General features: G+C 42.8%; 1 protein-coding gene across 12 annotated transcripts in view; it reads right to left on the bottom strand.

Annotated features, from left to right (window-relative positions):
- The window catches only part of LOC146080731 (uncharacterized), a 258,773-nt gene that overhangs the window by 215,841 nt on the left and 22,708 nt on the right, over window positions 1-20,224 (bottom strand). For 3 of the 12 annotated variants that reach the window (XM_083188314.1, XM_083188322.1, XM_083188313.1), the window contains exons 3-5: window positions 12,843-12,866; window positions 7,636-7,701; window positions 5,004-5,034 (exon numbers count right to left, since the gene is read on the bottom strand). In XM_083188314.1, the coding sequence (XP_083044440.1) occupies window positions 5,004-5,034; window positions 7,636-7,701; window positions 12,843-12,866 (121 nt within the window). The remainder of the gene's footprint in view (window positions 1-5,003; window positions 5,035-7,635; window positions 7,702-12,842; window positions 12,867-20,224) is intronic. The other 9 variants (XM_083188317.1, XM_083188323.1, XM_083188316.1 and 6 more) reach the window with 3 other exon arrangements.

Genomic DNA, 20,224 nt, shown 5'->3' with positions numbered 1-20,224 from the left:
AACAGGACCAGATGAGGGGGGCAAACGAACTGGATCCACAAAGCCGCCAAGCAACGCAGGCAAAAGGAAACCATAACATTTAACCTCTCATCCCGTCCCCTTACAGCAGCAGAAGAGAAAGCTTTAAACAGAGGCTTGTCATTTATTCCATATACTAACCGGCATAATCACTTTAAATGGAATATAGAATTACACAAATTTGCGAGATCACTCCGAGTCAAAGAATTATTTCAGAAAGCACCAAAACCTACCACAGATGTGCATGAAGCATTTTTGACCAAACATTACCATTCAACCTTTGATCCACAATCACATAATCAGTCTATAAAAACCTTTACTAAACTAGTAGATGGAATCATACAGAGATTTGATCTAACCACCAAGAAAAATTGGTCAAACATCAGCAAAGAAGAATCAGAGGCTTTAAAAGCACTGGCCAGCTGTCATGACATCACTATACGCACCGCCGACAAAGGCGGGGATATAGTGATACAGGACACCAGTAAATATATAGCGCAACTGGATACGCTATTAGCTGATGGTACAACTTATACCAAATTGACGAGAGATCCAACCCCGATGTTCAAAAAGGAGTTGGACTTTGTTTTGTCTACAGCATACCAACAAAGACAATTCAGCAAAAAAGTATTTCAAACTTACACAAAACCACCCAATAACTCCAGTTACCAAAATACACAAAGATGCAATAAACCCGCCGGGCAGACCCATAATTTGTGCCCGTGGTTCTTGGATACATTAAGGCAGCCATATGTTTCATCTCAAAAAACTTATCTGAAAAACATGACTCAAATACTGCTTAAATTGGAACAACTCAGCACTATACCCCAGGATTCTACTCTGTGTACAATGGATGTAAAGAATTTTTACACCGTTATCCCTCATTCACAAGCCATATCAGCAATGAGGACTTTTCTGCACAGAGTCAATTTTTCTGCATTAGATATCCCCTTATTTTTGGAGTTATTACACCTTACCCACACCAAAAATTATTTTTTGTATAATGGACATGATTATTTACAGATCACTGGGTGCTCTATGGGATCGAATGTTTCCCCCTCCCTTACAAACGTGTTTATGTTCGAACAGGAAAATGACTTTTTCTTTACAGACAGCAATATTTCCAGACAAGTCATACTATATACGCGCTATATAGATGACCTCTTGATGATTTGGTCAGGACCACGAACATCCCTCAAGCACCTCATCAAGGAGATTAACCAACGAGAAGGTCCAATAAAATGTACTTATTGTCTGGATGAGAAACAAGTCAATTACCTGGATGTATCCATCAGACTCGATCAAGGTACAATAAGTACAACAATTTTCCATAAACAAACCGACAGGAACACGTTGCTGGAGTATAGTAGCCATCATCCACCAGCCCTTAAAAAGGGTCTCCCTAAATCCCAGATGATTAGGGTCGCACGTATTACCAGTGAACAGTCCCAACTAGCAACCAACTTGGAGATAATGCAAAAAAGATTTATGGATCGGGGCTATGATCAAAGTATTCTAGAAAAGCAGAAAAAAATAAGAAGTCCTGGCCATGCCGAGGGAGTCCCTTTTAAAAACAAGTGAGAAAAGAACATTAGGTAACAAGATCCCATTTGTGTCTATGTTTAACACCAGCTTCACAATTATTGTCCAGAGCGGCAAACGCGCTCTGGCCTATCGTCTCAAGCGACAAGACTTTGCCAACATTCAGAGAGAAAACAATCATGCCCAGCTTCAAACGGGGAAAGAACTTAAAGTACATACTAGTAAAAACTAACGTAATCCCTAAACCTAGCCCCACTATATTCAACATCCAAACTAAAAAACCTGGCTGTTATAGATGCCCCTCCTGCACGACGTGCAAAACTATGGAGATGGGCCACCACTTTAAACATCCACAGACTGGAAAACAGTTTCAAATCAGGCATGTTCTGAATTGCAGGTCGGAATTCATCATTTATACGATCAGATGTCCTTGTGGCAAAATATATGTGGGACAAACTATTAGAACATTCAGGGAAAGGATGGCGTTGCACCGATCCGCCAGAAAATGGACACACAGTGGCAGACCTGAAAAGCCAAATTATAGATCATATACCGCCGTTAATAAGAGGAGGCGACAGACAAAAACTATTATCTCAAAGAGAATCCGAGTGGATATATAGACTGAATGCCTTGGCATGGTCAGGCCTGAACGAGATGATAGCTTGGAATGTATTTTTATAATTCTGATATTAAGTACTTGTATAATTCCAATTTAAATATGTATTTGGTGTGCTTTAAACAACAAATATAGCTGCATATGCCCAAATATATAGTAGGGGGGGAAGCGGTCATCTATTAGAATGAACTTAGGTCTACAGTCATTAGGTCGACCCCACTAGGTCGACTGGCAGGAAGGTCGGCCTGATTTAAGGTCGTCATGGGCCAAGGTCGACATGACTTAAGGTCGAATTTGCATAAAGGTCGACATGAGGAAGGTCGACTGGTCATACGGTCGACATGGGATTTTTCACTGTTTTTTGAGCCGACAGGCGGTATTTCATGCCCTACCATCCACTAGGGTGTAGAGGAGGTTATTAAAGCCGTGCCCGAAGCATTGCGAGCGAAGCAAGGGTCCGATTCTCATTGCCAACTGTGTCCATGTCGACATTCGGATAAAAAAACAGTGAAAAACCCATGTCGACCTTATGACCAGTCGACCTTCCTCATGTCGACCTTTATGCAAATTCAACCTTAAGTCATGTCGACCTTGGCCCATGTCGACCTTCCTGCCAGTCGACCTCGGTCGACCTAATGACTGTAGACCTAAGTTCATTCTGATAGATGTACCGATTCCAGTAGGGGTGCATACAGTGCTGTGGTTTAGAGAATTCCTAATAACAATAAGACATAAAAGTAGCTGGCATTTACAGTAATTTTTGATACATATTGATTGATAATCACCACGACACGTTTTTGACTAAATTAATGGCAGACCTTTTTAACATTTTTAATGTTTCTTTCTCACCTTGTATTTACATCCAGCATTTTTTTCAGCTGGTCTTAACGTATTGGCAGATCAGAAAGCGTGAGGTAGGGAAGTGCCAGCCTCCTAGAAGCAGCGATGGGACATATTCAACACAGCGTAACCGGCAACACTGACGCTCCGGCATCTTCCAGCGAGCGTCAGGCAGTTGCTAGGTAACGGCCCCGCTGGAGGGGAATATCGTCATCAGCACTTCCGGATTGGCGGCTGCCACGCGCCGCAGAGACGCCGCACGTGTGCACATCAGTCTACTATTTAAGGTAAGACATGCACTTATACCTTTATGCACCTTTGAGCATACACGTCCTGATGAAAAGGCCAAGCAGCCTTGAAACGTTAACAAGACGCCCTTGCATTTGACTACTTCAATGAAATAAAAAAACTTCATCTTTAAAGTAAGCCCGCAGAGTGCCACTTCTTTTCTTCCCCTTGGGGGGGGCACAGAAATTTGAGTCTGCATCTACCATTAAGGAGGCACCACGGCCATTGCTCCCTTCTTCAGGAGTGCCATACATCCGATCTATATATCTATATATATCTATCTATATCTATATATCGCAGCAATAACAGGCACTCCTCACAGACAACTTATTTAAGAAAAGAATAGACACCCACTACAGTAGGTAATTGTCAATGTTTCGAGTCAGACTCTTTATCAAGACATGAAAAAAAGGCCTTACATTTATAGTAGTGAAAATGCGTCTGCCTAGCCATTTGACAAACCTGGTTGCATCCTTGTGTTTTCCTTTTTTCCAATATGTGTAATGTAGCTAAGTAGCTTGAATTTATACAATTTATGATACACTGTAACAGGATGATCGTTTGATGATCGTTTGTTTTGTTTTTAACCTTCTATGCACTGTGTGTTTCGTTTAGGTGTCACTCATTATTATGCATTTTCAGATGGCGTCATAGGACTCCCGTGGGGCGCACACGCAGGGAGCTGCTGATTGCACCGGTGATTGTTTTATTTGATCACTACTATAAATTTAAGTACATGTATGTTCTTTTTTCATGTCTTGATAAAGAGTCTCTAACTCGAAACGTTGACAATTACCTACTGTAATGGGTGTCTATTCTTTTCTTAAATAAGTTGTCTGTGAGGAGTGCCTGTTATTGCTGCAATCTACATACATCCTTAGGAGGAGTACTCTAATATACCCAAGGTGGGCGGAGCCTCTAAAAAAAAAAACACAGTCGAAGATGAAGCAATAGGGAAATATCCCTAAGTATGGCTGCCATGGGATCTCGAAGAAGAAATGGAATTATCGGTGAGTATAATTCTAGTTTTTTTTTGTTTTGTTTTTTTAAGTCCCTCAGTGCCACATTATTGTAAAAAATTAGCTATAGTGCTTAAACACAATTACCGATTCCACGGGAGTTTGTCATTTGCTGAGCAGCCTAGGGCTGGTTTTCATGTAGAGAGCTCCTTAACATTCAGACCCATTCTACAATCACACAAATTATCCCAGGCCGACTAATTCTGGGACTGGTTGATAATATGCTGGGGAGAATGTGCAGTAAAAATGTATTCAATTCATTTTCTATTTTTATGCTTTGAAAACACCTGCAATGTGTTTCCTTAAGAGGCAGCATGCAAACAAACATAAAGTCACCCAACATTAAAGAAAAAAATTGATGAATTGTAATGGCCCTCATATGTCAACGACCCAATTCTCTACGCCGTCAACCAGCAACGATCAGCTATCAATTGGGGAATTAGGGAAATTAAACATGTTAAAAATGCCCTGTTTGATGCTCCCAACTATTTTATTCGCATAGAGGAGTCTGTTTTTAATATTCATGATTCCCTAACATTGCCATTAGTAGAACATGACATTGCCACAATACAAATATGATGTATGAGGGCCATAAGATGATGTACTCAAAAAAGGACACCTTTATTTTTTTACTACATTACTCAATTACATTAACTGTTCAGAAAAAAAGTGTGCATTACCTTCTTCAGGACCGCCTCTGAATGTCTTAAACTGGATTAGGAGGAAAGAAAAGCATGCATTAAAAACAGCTATTGTAGTTATCTTAAAACAGTTGTAACTCCTGACTTTAGTTTGGAACAGGCATTGTAAATATTAAATTAAATCAAGCAATACTCTTGGGTATATTTAAATAAAGTCGGATCCATTCCGAAATTCATTTGTTGGAATGGATCCGAAATGCACTATTCAATGCCGCAAAATCCAACTGTGAGATTTGGCTGCTTTTGCTCAACAGACCGGTGCCGGGTGAGGCACAGAGGAGGGAGGGCAAATAGGGCGCCGGTAGCTGCTTGCCCGGTGCCAGGACCGGGTGAGCGACGGGAGGAGGCAGGCGGTTCTACGGCAGATGAGAGGACTGCTGACACCCGGTGCCGTCCTCCCTGCCTCATCTGGACTGTTTTAAAGTTGGATTGAGATTGTCGGAAATGGGGCCAAAACCAGTCGGATTTGGCCACGTTTCTGACAAAAGCACATGGATTGGTGGTTATTCTGCCAATTCACCTGGTTTCCAACAGGTCGGAACACTCAGACCTGTCGGGAAAAAAAACAGACCTTACTGAATAGGTTGGAATCCCTTCAGACCCAAATCAGTCGGAAACTGTTGTCTTTCTAACAAAACGGCAGTTTTGACTAATTGAATATACCATTCTGTGTGGATCCGATTTAAACATTACCAATTTGTGGCAGACAATCGGGTTTCAAGGGCACTGCATGCATTTCCCCACATTTATATTATCTCGCTCGGGCCGCCAGCCTGACTGCATATAATGATGCGTTGCAAAGAAATTCAACTGCAACTTGAATATTCTGGATAACTTTAATAAGTTATCTTTTGATGCCATGACACTAAAACAGGACATGCGTTGCGATTTCCTTACGAAAGCAGACATATCTAATTTGGACACCCGGCTACTGCATAAGTACTGAAAATTCTTGCTAAAAGCACTACTGGGAACATTTAGAATAGCACTCACTGCTGAGGACATGATATGTAAGTGGCACTAAATATGTGCAAGAAAATTATTGCTTAGCATTACCTGAAATAGTACACAAACCAGCATTTGGTCTCACAAGGGGTCTCAGGATCTCATATCGATACCTAATGGCAGTCAGGCTACCTCTGGAGAGCACATGGAGGGCTGTGTGGCCCCCCAAAGAAATGCCACACCACACCATTACTGACCCACTGACAAACTGGTCATGCTGGAGGATGTTGCAGGCAGAACGTTCTCCTTGGCATCTCCAGACTCACGTCTGTCACATGTGCTCTGTGTGAACCTGCTTTCATCTGTGAAGAGCACAGGGCATTTGCCAATCAGTGTTCTCTGGCAAATGCCAAACGTCCTGCACGGTGTTGGGATGTAAGCGCAACCCCCACCTGTGCATGTCGGGCCCTCATACCACCCTCATGGAGTCTGTTTCTGACCGTTTGAGTAGACACATGCACATTTGTGGCCTGCTGGAGGTCTTTTGCAGGGCTCTAGCAGTGCTCCTCCTGTTCCTCCTTGCACAAATGCGGAGCAAGCGATCTTACTATTGGGTTGTTGCCCTCCTACAGCCTCCTCCACATCTCCTGATGTACTGGAATGTCTCCTGGTAGTGCCTCCATGCTCTGGACACTACACAGCAAACCTTCTTGCCACAGCTCTCATTGATGTGCCATCCTGGTTGATCTGCACTACACTTGTATGGGTTGTAGACTCCGTCTCATGCTACCACTAGAGTGAAAGCACCGCCAGCTTTCAAAAGTGACCAAAACATCAGCCAGAAAGCATAGGAGTGGAGAAGTGGTCTGTGGTCACCACCTGCAAAACAACTCCTTTCTTGCTAATTGCCTATAATTTCCACCTGTTGTCTATTCCATTTGCACAACAGAATGTGAAATTGATTGTCAATCAGGGTTGTTTCCTAAGTGGACAATTTGATTTCAGAGAAGTGTGATTGACTTGGAGTTACATTGTGTTGTTTAAGTGTTCCCTTTATTATTTTTAGCAGTGTATTTTCTACCAATTCAGATTCAACTTTAAACAAAGTAAACCTAAATTGGTGGAAAAACCATCCAAAAACAGCCGCAAATAGGAATGGCCGGTTATTTTTTAGCCGGAAAATCCACACATTAAATACCCCTTTTATTGTTAAATAATTTGTTCAACCACAGAAATAAAGAAAGGATCACCTACACATGTTTTCCAGGCAACCTGTGGATCTATAGTAGGAATGAATGCAGCATGTTTTAAAATGTGACAGTTAGTAATCACTACAGCTGTGCACCAGCTAGGTAACATGGAAAATGTGGACCGTTGGTAGATCTCGAGGACCGGTTTGGCCACCCCTGACCTACACAAATAATTTTAAGATGGATAAGAGCATTAATTATCTTCATTTGTAAGAAAGGAAGAAAGTTACCCTGAAAATCTTAAGGGAGGAGTGACGAAGAAAAAAAAGATGACAATTTCTTCTTTGTTTCTGGACAACAATAAGCTAGTCACTGTTCACATATTTCAAGAATTCTGCAAGGATTGGGCTGCCAATGTAACTATTTTCAGTCTCATTAGAGGCAAAAATTAATTTTATTTTATTTATGTAACTTACACGATGCTTTACTCCCTTAAGATGTTGATCTAATTGTTGGGCTGATGTACATGAAAGATCACAGTCCTACAGAGGGAAAAAAACACTAGTTTACGGAAAAGAAATATGAACTATGAATTTTTATAACAGCGCCTAACTGATGATGAACTGCACATATTTCAGTCACTTACCGTATATACTGTAAAAAAAAAAAAAACCTTGAATTTAAAGGGATTGTCTTTATTGATATAAACACCCTTCTAGAAAATACGTAAATGAGGGCAGGTCTACCCTCGGCCTCTTGATATGAGAAAGAGGCATTGCATTTTCATTACTAATTTGTCATATATTCTCTAGGTGTATCAGTAGGGTATGAATCATTAGGTCACCAACAAGTAGGTCGACAAGCATTAGGCAACATGGCTTAAGGTTGACAGGATCATAAGGTCACCAAGTTTATTGTTGTAAAAATGTTTTCACCCGATTGTCGACACAGTCAACAAAAACACTAAAACGTAGCATTGCGTACGCTCGCCATGCTTTGGGCATGGTGCCTCGCTACGCTTGGCACACTATTTTATTCTCCTACCACGCCCTAGTGGATTGTAGGGCATGAAATACCGCCCTGTCAGCACAAAAAAAAACCATATCGACCTAATGACTGTCGACCTGCTTGGTGGTGACCCAATGACTGTATCCCTCTGAGTACAGTAAGTATAGTGTTCAAACTCTTTTACATAGAAAAACAGATTTATTTTTAGTCTTACAAAATTTTTATTACGTAGCCATATATTTAGCATATTTTTTTAGCGATATGAATAGATCGCTTAGAAATGAAGCAAAAACCTCTGTGTGCGCATGCCCCATAGCGATAGTGTTACGTGGCCCCATGAGTAGCTGTCGCTAGGACACAGACTTTGTTTCAGGTTTTAAAACCTTGTTTCATGCACAAATAAAATATATGTGTGTGTATTTCATAAGGTTGATGTGTTTGTGGGGGCATGGCCTGACCGGCAATGTGAGCGGGTGCGGGGACTGAGAGCTCCGGCAATATCCTTTTAAATATATCCTGCCCCGGGACCCGCGGAAGCTCTCTACTTACCTCTCCTGGCTCCAGAGCTGTTCCTGTGCTTCCTGCATCACTCGTGGTCCTCCCTGGTGGCTTGTGGAGACCTGGGCCTTCTAGAATCCGTGTGTCCTCTCCCTTGGATGCAGGCGCCATTTTAGGTCTTCCGGCGGCTCTTGCTGGGTGCCGGCATTCTCAGAGCGCGAACATATACTCTGAGTCTGAGTGGGTGCCTCCTGCCGGGTGTGTGGGCGGGTGGAGGTGTCTGGTGACTCTGGGAGATTGGCAGTGAGAAGCGGGAGCCGTCTCCGCTGAGGCGCGCTGCTTGGCCGCACAGAGGGGCCAGCGCCATCTTGCCTGACCTTCTCCTGGGCCGCGGCACCTGCAACGATCTACTTCTGCTGGAGGGAACTGGTGGCTTGGACTCCACCACAATTCCTCTCCTGTGCTCCATTCCTGTATCTCCCTCTCCCCTGAGTTGAGAGACGCACATTGAAGCTACAACCTGCAGGATCAAAAGGTCTCCTGTGGCACATGATTACCTGGGTGAGGTATATCTTGTTATACAGCCTGTGACATATGTCTCCTGCATCTATTGAAATGTCTATGCTTCCTCTACTATTTGAAGTGGTGATGCACCACAATTAGCTCTCACTCCCACTATCTGGCACTCGGGTTACATAATATTGTGGCTTAATATCCACTAATTGTGTGCCAATCTCCACTGCCTGTTGTGGCCGGGACTTCCTGCAAGCAGTCAGACTAACTGATCCTTTTGTATATTTGGTTCCATGAGCTCCCCTGGATTAGAATGTATTAATAGTGCACTATTACGGCTTGCTCCTAAAGCGGTCAATCTCCTCTATACAGTTGGCAGTGTGTGCCATCTATATCTGAGGCCATTTTTCAGCTAAGGAACAATGGGATCTGCTGTCCAACAAATACTGCACGCAATTTCTGCCTCCACTACTAGACTTCTGCACCAGATTGACAACATGCGGGGTGGTGTCCTGTCCTCTACCTGCAGTCCTGGACACTGTACTTAAATCGATCAGGGAGGCTTGCCTGCACCTCTTGTACCTGCAGCTCTTACCATCACTACTATACCGATACTCGTGATGTATACCCATCTAAGGGTCTGCCTGAAGCTGGGACTGTTTGCTGTTTTATAATTGACTATGTAGTGCCTGGGAGTGAGGTTATTCGATGTCCTACTCCTGTGGGCATTGGTGATGACATGGTACTGGCCGGATTAGTGCTCCATTCTAACTTGGAATGATATCTCCTCTCATTTTTGCCCTTTTCTAATTTTTATAAATATTTTTTTAGAAATGCTTTGTATGCATATGTCCTGTGATATTTAAGTTCTTTTTGGCTTGTGCGCTTTCTTATGGTCTATGTACTGGTGTGTGCTTACATTGTATAGTTCGATCTATATAGTCTAAGGCTGATATTACTGTGTATCGGCGGGAGGGTTACAGTTCCATACTGCTGCTTCACTCTACTCTGATGATATTCAATTAGCGGCCAATGGGTCACTACCCCCAACAGTCCATATGTCCTCTATCAGTTTTAGGTTGGGTGGGAGGGTTGGGTTTTAGGGTAGGCTTAGATAGTTAGCATTGCTAGTTGGGGTTATTTGGGATCGAGGTATACCTAGAGTTGGGGATAGGTCATACAGGGTGGGGGGTTACGGGGAGGGTTATTTTGGGCTTAGTGGGTTGTAGGGAGGTTTGTTTTCATATTTGGGATATTGTTTGTGGCAAGACAGCTTTTCACTATGACGTAAATCTACTACCTCCTTTTTATATACATATATTTAGTGGAGAGGCTACACCTATACCTTTTACTGTTATACTATATCATTTGAACGATACCCCTGCAAACTTTTTTTTTTTTTTTGGATGGTTCACTCGAATGGCGCCTTCGGGTTTTACTAATTTGTTTATCCTGTGTACGGGTTATTATATCATATTACTTTCTCTGTTGTCAATTTGTAGATTATACCTACTGTACTAGATTATTATCATATACTCAATGTGTGCTATCTTCACTCACTATATTACTTATGTATCATTATATATGCGGTCTTGCTACTAAGGGTTTCGTGTTTTCTAAAAATTCAATAAAAAAACTACCTAATAAAAAAAAAAAAAAAAAGTTGATGTGTTTGTACAACATAAATGTAAGACACCTCTAGATACCTCATTCAAATATAAAAATATTCCAAAATACGGAATAATCAGTTATCCAAAATTCTTCTGGTCCCAAGCATTTTGTATAAGGGATACACAAGCTGTACTGAGGATAAGGTTCAATATTACTGAAAATGCAGTACAAAAAATGATATATGACTGAAATAATGTAGTAAAATATGTCCTACTAAAATGAAACGGATTTTATTGTACAGCCTTAAAAATGTAATTGTACTAGGTTTAACCTGCATGCTTCCATTCACTATTAAGGAATAAGGATGCTTCTTTGTCCCTTAAAATATGCAATCTTTATTATTTTACTTCGTGATTAAGGAGATGCCACAGGCAGAATAATTCAAGTTGTACAATTCTTATCCAGACCTGAGATATATCGTGTGAAAACCAGCTCCTATCTCCTGAATTACCCAGGGATAATGATGAGATCTATGTGTCCATTGGTTGCCTGTATATTACCGTATTCAATATAAAACACTTCTACTTACATATAAAGCTATTAACCATACTGCACCAGCATATATCTCAGCGCTTATCACAAAATATCTTCCATCTCGACCACTACGCTCTACACAAGATCTGCGTCTCTCTTCTGCACGGATCACTAGCTCCCATTCACTATTACAGGACTTTCATCGGGCTGCTCCCATCCTATGGAATGCCCTTCCACGCACATTAAGACTCTCCACCAGTCTCCAAACTTTCAAGCGTTCCCTGAAAACTCACCTCTTCAGGCAAGCCTATCATATTTAAGCTCTACATGCATAACCCTCCGAGGCACTTATGTATTATATAGCTTCCCTTCTGGACTTGTAACTTGGTGGGACTGCTATGCTATTACTGGTGCCTGTCCTTGTGTTTCCCCCCTATATCCCTATAGATTGTAAGCTGGCAGCAGGGCCCGCCTACCTCCAAGTCTGTCTGTTACCCAGTTTGTCTTATCACTGTTTACTATTGTAAAGCGCAACGGAATCTGCTGCGCTATTTAAGAAACTGTAAACAAATAAATGTGTCCGCAAGGTTTGTGAAAAATTAGTTCGTAGTGACATTACACTTCAAGTGTACACTCAGATATTCAAAATGCTTGGGACCAGCAGCATTTCAGATTTAGGTACTTATGTAATATCTGGGCTCCCATTTTTATTATGAGCCCGCTCGCCACACTATATAAAGTCAACTCCATGCGCAGTTGGATAGTAGAGGTATGAAAAAATGGGGTGCATGTAACATGGGAGCCCAGATAATACATAAGTACCCAGATTTATTTAGATACATAATGACTAACTCAGATGTGAAAGCTGGTGCACTTCAGAGGTGCGCGGAGCAGCCAGAGTTCAGTTGGTGTTACCGGAGTCAGACAAATACAGCAGGAGAGTGACCTGGGTACCATATAGCTAGTGTTGGATATTGACTAGTGCAAAGTGTTAAGTCACATCTCATGGACCCAAAAAACCTATGGCTTTTAGAACACTTTCATTTTTGGAATAACAGATAGGAGAGACTCAACCTGTACCAGAAGTCTAGCCTACTTAGTGTATAAATCCCATACCATACAATACTTTGCTTCTAAGAACACTGCTTTGACCTACTCAAAATAAAATCAAAACAGGTAACTTCCCGTAGCCAAATGAATTACTCAAACTATATCCAGAAGCCTGGATCTGTCCATATTCAAGCTGAAAAGGCTCTCATTAACTATTGTTATTTTTGTTCTTTATTATTTGATTTTTACTTGAAGAGAACATATTTCTACAGGGAAATTAGAAACAGGGAAAGATGAGTTTGGGATTTCAGTAAGCTTCATCACAATGCTAAATATGGTAGTGACATATAAGCAGAATGGTAAGTCATGACACATGTGAACATAGTGGGACAGTTTAGGATGTCGGAAATTGTAGAATTATTTGATTTTAGTCCTTTTAAAATACTAAAATATATAACCAATCACTTACTTTACACTTGTAGTGTGATTTTTCCTAAACAAAAAAAAATCAAGTTAACATACATGAGAATAAAAATTGCTTAAATATTTTTACTTTAAAACAGTGAAAATATTTTCAATACAAATGATGGAAAATATAAAGAGTGACCTGTGGTCACACAGCAGCGCTGGTCTGATTGGTGGTCAGATATAAATTCTTATTATAGGAGACAGCTGCAGCCACCTTTCAGAGGGATTGTGGGGTAGATTTATTAACTAACGATCAGGGGATAGCGCTTCCCCTGATCTATCACACCTGCGGGCCGGATACTTTATCGGCGGCGTGGGGCAGGAGGCATAGCGCAGCTACGATATTTCGTGCTGCGCCCCTGCCTCATTTATGAACGGTCAGCATCGCTGACCGTTCCGCCGCCTGCCGCTATCGACTTCGACAGCTGCAGGCGGCGATGCCCTATGCCTACAGCAGGGACAGCGCTGTCCCTGCTGCTGGCTCTGAGCTGCGCTGGGATCTCGCATGAGTAGCGAGATCCCGCACATGCGCAGTCCAGCCGGCCGGCCGGAAGGAGACAGTTAACTGATGCGCTGTCAGCTGGAGGGGACATCGCCGGAGGGGGGAGTTAGCGCTCCCCCGCTTCGGCGGCAAGATCTTAGTTGATCTTGTCGGTGTCCCCTCCTGCTTCGCCTCGCTAATGAGACAAAGCAGGAACTGTTATAGCGCTTAGCGCCGCTATAATAAATATACCCCTATGTACCGCTAAATTAGCAGCAGTGGAGTGGTGCAGTAACAGCAATATGCTGATGCCACTAGGTGGCGCTGCTTACTCAAAAAATATATCAAAGACAATTTTTAGGAAAAAATATCGGTACTTGTGAATTATCTGGGCGCCTGATTTAATGTAAATCGCATACGAAATCGCAAACGATATATCGACAGATTTGCGGGCAATTCGATCTGCGATGAGATTTAGCGTCCGATTTTCGTCGTATGTTGCCGATTTTTGGCCATTTCCTGACGATTTGCATGCTATTCCATCCTTGCACGGGTGTGCCAGGTACTTGTTTCCTAGCACGGCACCCATCGCATACCATGGCATAACATATGCGATGCTTGGGAAAATGCCCCTGTACAATTAAATATCGCATAGCATCGCATGCCAGCAAGTGGCATGTGATGCGATGCGATTTTTAATTGTACAAGCTCGCTGATGGGTTAAATGCACCCCCATTGTCAACCCGAAGCGTGGCGAGCGCAGTGCTCCCGGAGGGGCGGCGGTGCGCGTCCTCTGACCTTTTCATACCCCCACTATCCACGTCGGCGGAGTGGTTTTTAGATAGTGTGTCAAGCCCGAAGCATGGCGAGCGCAGCGAGGCCCGCGAGGGGCCGTGGATTACTTTACATGTATTCCGCATCCCTCGCTGCGCTCGCCACACCATCTAAAATCAACTCCACGCCGACGTGGATAGTGGGGGTATGAAAAGGTCAGAGAACGCGTAGCGCTGCGCACGCCACGCTTCGGGATGGCATTGATAGTGGGGGTGGCGTTGACAATGGGGGTGCATTTAACATTGTAAGCACCCATGAGGGTGCTTGTACAATTAAAAATCGCATTGCATGCCGCTATATTGCATGCGATGCGATGTGATGCACTACGATGGAAATCGGGGGAGCCATGCTAGGAAACAAGTACCCACCCCTATTATCCAAGTTAGCCCAAAGCGTGGTGAGCGGATGCGGAAAACGATCCCGAAGCGAGGCTAGGGGACGCGGAATACACGTCAAGTAATCGTTTACTGTAAAGAACAAGACACACCATACAACACTTAACATATAGAGAGGCACAATGGTAGTATTGAGGCTCGTTTGGCTATGCATACATAGCCAAACAAGCCTCAAAACTACCATTGTGCCTCTCTATATGTTAAGTGTTGTATGTCTTGTTCTTTACAGTGCACTGATATATGAAATGTGAAAACAACGGATTATGCTTACGATAATTCCTTTTCTTTGGAATACTTCATGGCAGCCTTTACAATGTGTTTAACCCCTTCTTCCCCAAGTATAGACAGGTAGATTTTTCCTAGGATCCTCCTCTTCTTCCTTCCTACATAAGCCAGCTCCTCCCTCTTCTCCCTTCGTCTTTGACTCTCTCCGCCATAGATCCTAGGAAAAAAACGACAAATAAGGGAGGAATAATTTATGGGCTGCCATGAAGTATTCCGAAGAAAAGGAATTATCGTAAGCATAATCCGTTGTTTTCTTCTTCCTACTTCATGGCAGCCTTTACAATGGAATGCATCAAAGCATAAATGGGAGGGAATACTATACCTTAAGCCATAGCCGGACTTAGGACCTTTCCACCGAACTGGTCCCTTGCAACGTTCAGTGCATAGTGTTTGGAAAACGTGTGAATAGATGACCAGGTTGCTGCTTGACATATGTCTCTTACTGACACGTTTGCCTCTTGCCCATGATACTGACATTGTTCTAGCCTAGTGTGCCTTAATGATGTTCGGGACTTGACGTCCAACCTTTTTATAAGCAAATGCAATGGTTTCCTTCAACCACCTAGAATTGGTCTGTTTTGATGGTGTGAGCCCTTTCCATGCACCCAAAGGGACCACGAACAATGAATCAGTTGACCTGAAATTCTTCGTCCTATCCAAATATATTTTCATGGATCTGACGACAGCCAACATATGAAGATTCCTTTCCTTCTCATTTGTTGGGTTTGGGAAAAAACATGGCAGGATAATTTCCTGATTTAAGTGAAAAAAATGATACTATTTTAGGAAGAAACGCTGGATTTGTTCTGAGCACTAACTGGTCATGAAATTTTTTTAAGTAAGGCTCCTTTGCCCACAGAGCTTGAAGTTCTCCTACTCTCCTCGCTGATGTGACAGCCACCAGGAAGACCATCTTCAGACCATGTCAGAAATTTTAACTTGCATCTATCCATGGGCTCGAATGGGGGTAACATAAGGACATTCAATACCAAATTAAGATCCCATTGAGGGACAATTGATTTAATCCTTGGACGAAGTCTCTTAATAGCTTGACAGAACTGTTTTATTAACCCGTGATCTGCAAGTCTCATGTCCAATAGGATGCTTAGTGCAGAGATATGAACCTTTAAGGTAGCCACTGCTAAGCCTATGTGAAAACCATCACAAATGAATCTCAATACCTGAGGATATCCCGCTTTAAAGAAATCACACTTGTCTTTTGCCCATTCTGCCACAATTTTCCAAATTCTATAATAAATACTTGACGACACCTTCTTCCTTGCAGGAGGATGTCGATTACTGCTGATGACAAATTCTTATTCTTCAGAATCTGCCTCTCAATCTCCAAGCCATTAAATGCAATTCCTCCGGTTCTTGATAATACACTGGTCCCTGCTTCAGGAGGTTGGGTATCAGGGGCAAAACGAATAGGGTTGTCACCGACATGCTCTCTACCGGAAACCAGGCCAGTATGGAAGGACAATAATAACTTCTGCTTGTCCTTCCCTGACTTTCTTCAATATTCTGTGGATTAATGCAAAGGGGGGGGGGGGGGGGGGGGGGGGAGACACGTAACCCAGACTGAACTGCCAATTCTGTGACAGGGCATTCACTCCTGACGAGCCCCATGCAGGGTATCTTGAAAAGAAATAGGGAAGTTTCTTGTTCGCGGAAGTTGCCATTAAATCTATTTCGGGTTGTCCGAATCGATCCACTATAGTCTGAAAAACCCCATCGTCCAATTCCCATTCTCCTGGAATGATGCGGTTTCGACTCAGAAAGTCCGCTACCTGATTCTTCTTCCCTGGGACATGAAGAGCTGATATTGAGAGCAAGTTGTCCTCGGCCCAATCCATGATATTCTTTACTTCTGACATTAGTGATGCACTCTTTGTACCCCCTTGATGGTTGATTTATGTTACCATAGTAACGTTGTCTGAAAAGATACGAAGATGTGCCCCACTGATCTCTTCCTGAAAACTTTCGATTGCACGACATACTGCTTTTAATTCTTAGATTGGACAAACATTCTGCTTCTTGTGAGGACCACAACCCTTGGCAGTTTTTGTTCAAGAAATGCGCTCCCCATATCCTTGCGCTCCCCATATCCTTGCTCTCGCATCCGTTGTGATGACTTTGAACTGAGGACTCAATAGCGAAGAAGTTCTGATTCAGACGATCGCTTTCCCACCATAGAAGTGATTATTTTACTGAACAAGGAATTACTATTATTTTGTCCATGTCAAACTGACCTTTTGAATATTTTAGAAGGGCCCATTGAAACGGCCTTATTTTCCACCTTGCCCAAGGTACGATGTCGATGGCCGAAACCATCATTCCTAACAGACTTAGAGCCACTCCTAACGGGACGTATCTTCTTGACTGGACCACTTGCAGTAGCTCCTGGATTTTCTCGCACCTTCTTTCGGATAATGATATTTCGAATTTTATGGGGTCTATTTTTATCCCCAGAAACTGTATACTTTGTGACGGTACTAGATGACTTTTGTCCCAATTCATGAGCCAACCGTGATCTTGCAGAAATTGTATCACTTGTTCGGATGCTTTTATTGCTTCTTCTTTTGATCGGCCTGATATTAGCAAGTCTTCCAGATAGGCCCAAATCATGATGCCCTTTCTTCTGAGACACGCTATTAGGGTTACCAGAACTTTCGTGAACTCTCTTGGTGACGACGTTAGGCCGAACGGCAAACATGTGAATTGGAAGTGCTCCTCTTTGATACAAAATCTCAGATATTTTCGGTCTGCTTCTCGAATGGGAACATGGAAATAGGCATCCTTTAGATCAGGCATGTCCAACCTGCGGCCCTCCAGATGTGCTAAAACTACACATCCCAGCATGCATTGCCATCATTTTAGCATTCCCTAATAGCCAAATTGTGGCAAGGCATGCTGGGATGTGTAGTTTTAGCAAATCTGGAGGGCCGCAGGTTGGACATGCCTGCTTTAGATCTATGGATACTAGGTAGTCCTTTTGCCTTAGACACATAAGGATTGTCTTCGCCGTTTCCATATGGAATTTTTGGTACTTGTGTAGTATCACGGCTCCCACGATGGGCATCGTACAGGGAAAAAACGCATCGCATGCGATCTGATGCGATGTAAATTTTCACTGAAATCATGGACATGTGTTAAAATCATGTAAAATGCACCCCAAATGTAATTTTTCTCACTGTACCACCCCTGGCGAGCGCAGCGAGCCACCGAGCCCGAAGTGTGGCGAGCACAGCGAGCGGACACGGATACCTGCGAAGCCCGCGAGGGGACACGGATACCTGTGAAGGTATCCGCGTCCACTCGCCACGCTGCGCTCGCCACACTTTCTATTCTCAACTCCATGTCGACGTGGATAGTGGGGGTATGAAAAGGTCGTAGGACGTGTACCGCCGCCACTCGCCACGCTTCGGGTTGGCGTTGATAGTGGGGGTGGTACAGTGTGAAAAATGACATTTGGGGTGCATTTCACATGTTTGCTACTAATTTAAATGCATTTGGATGCATTTGTGATCAAAATCGCATGGCATGCGATGGGAGCCGTGAAGGTATACAAGTACCAAATTTTTTCTTCCACATGTTCCTGTTCAGTTTTCTCTAATCCAGGATAGTTTGGAATCCTCCAGACACCGTTTTTAATGACGAATAAGCGGGAATAGAACCCCGAACCTCTTTCTGGCAGAGGGACTTTCTCGTCTGCTCTCGAGTCTATCAATCCCTTTAAAAGCTTCTTTCTCCTCTCTGGATACTGGAAGTCTTGAAACAAAAAATTGACTCATTCTTGGTCTTGTAAGGAATTCTAACAGATATCCTTCTTTTATTATGTTTATAACCCATTTGTCTTGAACCGACTGGGTCCATATATTTACAAAACTTTTGTAATCTTCCCGCTACTGGTAAGGATTCCATGGGGGCTGGACAGTCATTGTTTCTGAAAACCTCTTCTCACTGACTGACGAAAAAATGCTCTGGAGGTTGCTGGAGCATATCTGTCCCTATACGAGTGACCTGGTCTATATGACCTTGCTTGCCTGAAGCTCTGTCTTGGGTACACACTCCCAAATTTTTCGCTCTTGTCCTGAGGGAGCCTGACTGACTTTCCCCCAGACATTCTCTGAATCATGGCATCCAATTTGGTACCAAATAAAAATGAGCCTTCATAGGGTAACATCGCCAATCTATTTTTGGAATGGCAGTCTGCTGCCCAGGTCCTGAGCCACAAAGCTCTTCTATAGCCACAACTCCTGATGTAACAGCTTTCGCTGCATAATCAATAACATCTAAAGAGGCCTCACACATGTATTCGACTGCCATTTGTATGTGCGTTAGCTTTTTACTGATTTGATCCCTAGGAGTTTTCTCCTGAAGATCATCCGGTAACGCTCCGCACCACAAACTAAGAGCTCTGGATATTGACGCAACCGCCACTCCAGACTTCATGGAAATGGAGCTTGCTATATGCAATCTTTTGAATGCATTTTCCATTCTTTTATCCATTGGATCCTTCAGCGATGCTCCGTCTTCCAATGGAATAGTTGTTTGGTTAGACAGCTCAGCTACCGCTGCGTCTACCTTTGGGATGGCACACCATTTCAGGAATTCCTCATCCTGTACCGGATACATACGGTCTAACCTTTTAAACGTACCCACTCTTTTATCAGTATTGAGCCATTCTTTCATTATAATATCTTTCACAACCTTGTGCACTGGAAAACACCGTTTCTTCTTTCCTCTATCCTCAAATAACGCATCACTTTCTGACTTAACAGGTTCTTTATAATTTAATGCTTTATATAAGTTCTTCAGAACTAATTCTACCACTTCTAGATCAAAATGGCGGTCCTCCTCGACCAATTCTCCAGATTCCACACTTGAAACACATGAACCATTATCATCAGAGAAATTTTGTGCTATGTCTTCATCATAGCTAAGGCTAGTCTGTGATCTAGACCTCTTGTTATTAAACTCTTCTTTAGATACAAAATTCTTTTTCATCCAATCCATCATGTTATTTAACTGATCTGACACCGATGGTTCTGTATCTCCCTGCTTTGAACAATCCACACATAATGCCTCTGCTGCATCTCCAGAGAACGCCTTATCACATGATAAACACGATTTATTCACATTCCTCTTCTTGCACAGCTGCAGGAGGCACACTATAATAAAACAAAAATAGAAACCCTCACTAACTATCATAGAAAAACCTTTTTGCTAATAACCAGTCCTCTGTGAGGACCTACCTGGGCAGCAATGTTGGTAATTTCTGAGAGGCTTCCTCCATAATATCCAATGTAGCACTTCACTCAAAGACCACACTCCTCCTGCATGAACCGCCATGCTGTTTTTAATACAGAGATATATATAGAGATA

This window comes from Crinia signifera, chromosome 5 (assembly GCF_055691185.1).
Source record: "Crinia signifera chromosome 5, ASM5569118v1, whole genome shotgun sequence".
NCBI classification, from domain to species: domain Eukaryota; kingdom Metazoa; phylum Chordata; class Amphibia; order Anura; family Myobatrachidae; genus Crinia; species Crinia signifera.
The sequence above is the reverse complement of the archived record's forward strand: the minus strand, read 5'-3'. Positions and strand labels throughout refer to the sequence as shown.